The sequence below is a fragment of the Miscanthus floridulus genome, chromosome 3 (genome assembly GCF_019320115.1).
Source record: "Miscanthus floridulus cultivar M001 chromosome 3, ASM1932011v1, whole genome shotgun sequence".
NCBI classification, from domain to species: Eukaryota; Viridiplantae; Streptophyta; class Magnoliopsida; order Poales; family Poaceae; genus Miscanthus; species Miscanthus floridulus.
The window spans coordinates 25,879,742-25,884,768 of NC_089582.1; the positions used below are offsets into that span (position 1 = coordinate 25,879,742).

Below are 5,027 nucleotides of genomic sequence, written 5' to 3' on the forward strand. Positions count from 1 at the left end.
GAAATTTAAAAATCATAAATTTGAACCATCCAAACTTTCTCAAATGGAAAGTTGACCAAAACAACAATTGTAGATCTTTTTGAGTTTAACAAACTTGGTATTCAAAACTTTTCAATTCGAAGTCATTTAGAGTCCATAATACTAGGGTCAAAGTGTTGTTTTTTCATTTGACCAAATTTGACTTGGTCAAACTTGCTCAAATGAGACACTAAATGACCTCAGATGAAAAAACTCTGAATACCAAGTTTGATCATCTCAGCAAGATCTACAATTGTTACATAGATTATTTTCCCATTTGAGTAATTTTTATCAAACACTAGTCACAATTTTCCTTATCTCTTATAGATTTTCTAAAACTATGTCACACACTTGTGAAAATTGAACTACATTTTGTTCAAGCTTTCTCAAATGAAAAAATGGTCTATATAAGGATTGTAGATATTGATGATATGAACAAACTTGGTATTCAAAACTTTTCAATTTTAGACAATCTAGGGTTCCGAAAACATATTACATAATATCCGTCTCTAAAACATAATATATTAAACATGCATCGTTGTATCATGCGGGCACAACAGTGAATTTCTTCTTGACGTATGACCCTTGGTTATGATCTTGTCGTAACCATGGAGTGTCTTCATCATTTAACATGATGCTTGGATCTTTCTTCACTATGAAGGGTGGAATTCGGACATTTCTTTCGTAATCTTCTGACATGTCTGACTTGTCTTCAATTCCTACTATATTTATTTTTCCAGAAAGAATTATGTGGCGCTTTGGCTCATTGATCATTGAGTTGATGTCTTCGTTTTTTCCTCTCTTTGATTTTGTAGACATGTCTTTCACATAGAACACCTGACTCACATCGGCAGCAAGGACGAATGGTTCCTCTTTGTATCCAATATTGTTGAGGTCCACTGTTGTCATTCCATACTCTTTGTCGACTGTTACCCCTCCTCCGGTCAGCTTCACCCATTGGCACCGGAACAAAGGGACTTTAAAATTAGGTGCGTAGTCTAGTTCCCATATCTCTTCTATGCGGCCATAATATGTTTGTATATTCCCATTTGGATCTGTGCCATCTATGCGAACACCACTATTTTGATTGGTGCTCCTTTTATCTTGGGCAACTGTGTAAAATGTATTCCCATTTATCTCATACCCTTGGTACGTGAGGATATGCCACGATGGCTGCCTAGCCAACAAATACAGTTGCTCATCAATATTGTCATCGCCTTGACATTCTTTTCGCAACCAACCACTGAAACTTTTCATGTGCTGACGCCTAATCCAAGCTTCAGTCTTCCCTGGAAACTTGGATCGTAAGAACTCCTTATGTATCTCGATGTACGGATGCACCAATGACGAGTTCTGAAGAACTGTGTAGTGTGCTTTATTGAAATAATCGTCTTCCATGCCAATATATGTTTTCTTCCCTAAAGTTCCTTTACCACTGAGTCTCCCCTCATGTCGTGATTCGGGAACGCCAATCGGAGCAATGTCAGGAATAAAGTCAACACAGAACTCAATGACCTCCTCTGTTCCATAGCCCTGGGCGATGCTTCCTTCAGGCTTAGAACGGACTTTCACATATTTCTTCAAGACTCCCATAAACCTCTCGAAGGGGAACATGTTATGTAAGAACACAGGTCCAAGAATACTAATCTCCTTCACCAAATGAACTAGGATGTGTGTCATGATATTAAAGAAGGATGGAGGGAACACCAACTCAAAGCTGACAAGACATTGAACCACATCGTTCTGTAGAGTAGCTAGTTCCACTGGATTGATTGCCTTCTGAGAAATTGCATTGAGAAATGCACATAGCTTCACGGTGGCTAGACGTACATGTGGAGGTAGAATTCCTCTTAAAGCAACTGGAAGCAATTGCGTCATAAGCACGTGGCAGTCGTGGGACTTTAAGTTTAGGAATTTTTTATCTGGCACATTTATTATACCCTTTATATTGGAGGAGAATCCCGATGGGACCTTGATGCTGCTTAGACATTCGAACATGCTGTCCCTCTCTTCTTTGCTAAGCGTGTAGCTAGCAGGACTTAAGTAATGACGTCCATCACCTGTCTTCTCTGGATGAAGGTTGTCTCGTTCTTTCATGCACTGCAAGTCCTGGCGTGCTTCAAGTGAATCCTTTGGCTTCCCGTACACACCCATGAATCCTAACAGGTTCACACAAAGATTCTTTGTCAGGTGCATCACGTCGATTGCGTTGCGGACCTCTAGGACTTGCCAATAGGGTAGCTCCCAAAAGATGGACTTCTTCTTCCACATGGGTGCATGTCCATTAGCATCTTTGGGAACAGATTCACTGCCTTGTCCCTTTCCAAATACTACTTTCACATCCTTGACCATTGCGAGTACATCTTCCCCGGTTCGGTTATGAGGCTTCTTCCGGTGGTCTGGCTTACCTTTAAAATGCTTCCCTTTCTTTCTTACTTGGTGGTTCAAAGGAAGGAATCGACGATGGCCAAGGTACACGACCTTTCGACATCTTTTCAAATATATACTGTCAAGGTCATCAAAACAATGTGTGCATGCATTATATCCTTTGTTTGTCTGACCTGAAAGATTACTTAAAGCAGGCCAATCATTGATGGTTACGAACAACATTGCTCGTAGGTCAAAGTGTTCTTGTTTGTACTCATCCCAGACACGTACACCTGGTTTGTTCCATAAAACTAGAAGTTCTTCAACTAATGGCTTCAGATATACATCAATATCGTTGCCAGGTTGCCTCGGACCTTGGATGAGGATCGGCATCATAATGAACTTCCGCTTCATGCATAACCATGGAGGAAGGTTGTAGATACATAGAGTAACTGGCCAAGTGCTATGACTAGTGCTCTGCTGTCCAAAAGGATTCATACCATCTGTACTTAAGGCGAACCTTAAGTTTCTAACCTCATTTGCAAACTCTGAAAATTCTCTATCTATCGCTCTCCACTGGGACCCATCAGCTGGGTGTCTCAGCATATTGTCTATCTTACGGTCTTCTTTATACCACCGCAACAACTTTGCATGGTCTTTATTTCTGAACAAACGTTTTAAGCGTGGTATTATAGGAGCATACCACATAACCTTGGCAGGGATTTTCTTTCTAGGACGTTGTTCACCCTCGACGTCACCAGGATCATCGCGCCTGATCTTATACCGCGATGCTTTACATACCGGGCATTCATCCAAATTCTCGTATTCATTGCCATGGTAGAGGATACAGTCATTAGGACATGCATGTATCTTCTGGATTTTTAATCCCAAAGGGCAGACAACCTTTTTTGCTTCGTACGTAGTGGTGGGCAATTCATTTGGCTTCGGAAGCATCTTCTTTATGAGGTTTAATAAATTCCCAAATGCCTTATCGGATACACCATTCTTTGCCTTCCACTGTAGCAATTCCAGTGTTGTACCCAGCTTTTTTTGCCCCTCTTCGGCCATCGGGTATAGCAACTTCCTATGATCCTCAAGCATGCGCTCCAACTTAACTTTCTCTTTTTCACTTTCCCATTCTTGTTGTGCATCACGAATGGCATCGCCAAGAGCATCACCGAGATCATCTTCTACCGCTACCTCTTCTTCATCTCCCCCCATTGTAGTATCATCAAAGGCACCATACTGAGCAATAATGTCATCAATGTCTAAATCTTCTCCTTCACCTTCTTCCATCATGACCCCGCTTTCTCCATGCTTAGTCCAACATATATAGTTTGACATGAAACCTGACTTAAGCAAATGTGAATGAAGACTCATTGAGCTTGAATATTCCTTTAAATTCTTACATAGGGCACATGGACAGCATATGAAACCATCCCGCTTATTTGCCTCGGCCACACCTAAGAAATAGTGCAAGCCCTCTATAAAGTCTTGGGAGCGACGATCGGCATTGTACATCCAATGGCGTGACATAATCTGTATTACACGACAAATTATGAAAACCTTGAACATAATTAAGTATTTTATTACACAACATAAATGACACACACACGGTTGATTAATTAACTAAGCCTGGCTACAACGTAAGCAATCCCAACTATCACTAAACAAACTAAAACTACAATGCACTTCAGTAACATAATTATTTTGTGATCGTACGCAACTAAAACAGACAAATCATTCTTCTGTTGAATATCAATAAGCTTCTCCTGCTGGCTCACTGCCTCATCAGCAGCATCCGCTACCTCAAGCGCACCCAAATTCTGCACATATGTAGCATAATCTTCCTCCCAGTACCAACCATCGCATCCATTGCCCTCCCACTGAAATTAAAGCCAAAAAATATTTAGTCAAAAATATTCAAGAAAAGCAGGTCAATTAGCCATAATTATAAAATGCGTAAGAAACTCACATCGCGATCCGGGCACTTGTAGAAAACACGACCCTTGTTGGGTCCCTGTCTCTTGACTCGGTACTCCATCACAATCTTCTGCTTACACTTGCCGCAGATAATGAGAGGGAGTTCTGGCCTCAGTCGTTTCGCAACCGAACGAGAGGCCGAGGATCCAGTAACAGTTGTCATCTACTTTCTATACTTATTTTTGCAAACTAGTGTAAATTTCATATTTTCAAATATCCATCAAATTATAGCTCAAAAACATGTTTCAATAAATAACCATCCGTACTAGTTGACCTTGCTTACGTGATCATCTCGACGAGCATTTCTCCACCGGACGGCACCGTACTTGGCCAAGGAAGAGCTCTGATTCTACGAGAAAGGGAACACGGTCTTCCACGACCGTTGCCGCTCTCCCTCGTAGAATCAAAGCTCCTCCTTGACGTCCGTTACCGCTCGGCAGAGAACATGCTCGCCGACATGAACACGGTCCGCAAGTTCAACTAGTACGGATTTTCTACAATTTTCTAACAATTTTCTAAGTTTTTCATTTCATGGAAAAATTAATTCTAAGATCACGTAAGCCACCGGGGACGAGAATGGCGCGTGCTCCAGCGAGGACGAGCGAGGCGTGATTTTGATGAACTAATTTAACTTTTGTTTATCCAAACATATATGCAAA

General features: G+C 41.2%; 1 protein-coding gene across 1 annotated transcript; it reads right to left on the bottom strand.

The window, feature by feature from the left end:
• Nucleotides 1-561: 561 nt before the first annotated feature.
• LOC136545268 (uncharacterized) lies at nt 562-4,685 on the bottom strand. The gene is made up of 6 exons (XM_066537308.1): nt 4,361-4,685; nt 4,170-4,271; nt 2,856-3,924; nt 2,236-2,759; nt 1,316-2,082; nt 562-1,195 (listed from the first exon to the last, which is right to left on the bottom strand). Exons 1-6 carry the CDS (start codon nt 4,529-4,531, stop codon nt 562-564), a joined length of 3,267 nt encoding a protein of 1,088 aa, XP_066393405.1. The 5' UTR covers nt 4,532-4,685.
• Between the last annotated feature and the right edge of the window lie 342 nt (nt 4,686-5,027).

Coding starts and splice junctions, on each gene's coding strand:
- LOC136545268 (XM_066537308.1), bottom strand. CDS start 4,531: ATGACAACTGTTACTGGATCCTCGGCCTCTCGTTCGGTTGCGAAACGA. Junction 3,925..4,169: donor CGGATGCTGCTGATGAGGCA/GTGAGCCAGCAG, acceptor CGTGTAATACAG/ATTATGTCACGCCATTGGAT. Junction 2,083..2,235: donor CCTATTGGCAAGTCCTAGAG/GTCCGCAACGCA, acceptor CATCCAGAGAAG/ACAGGTGATGGACGTCATTA.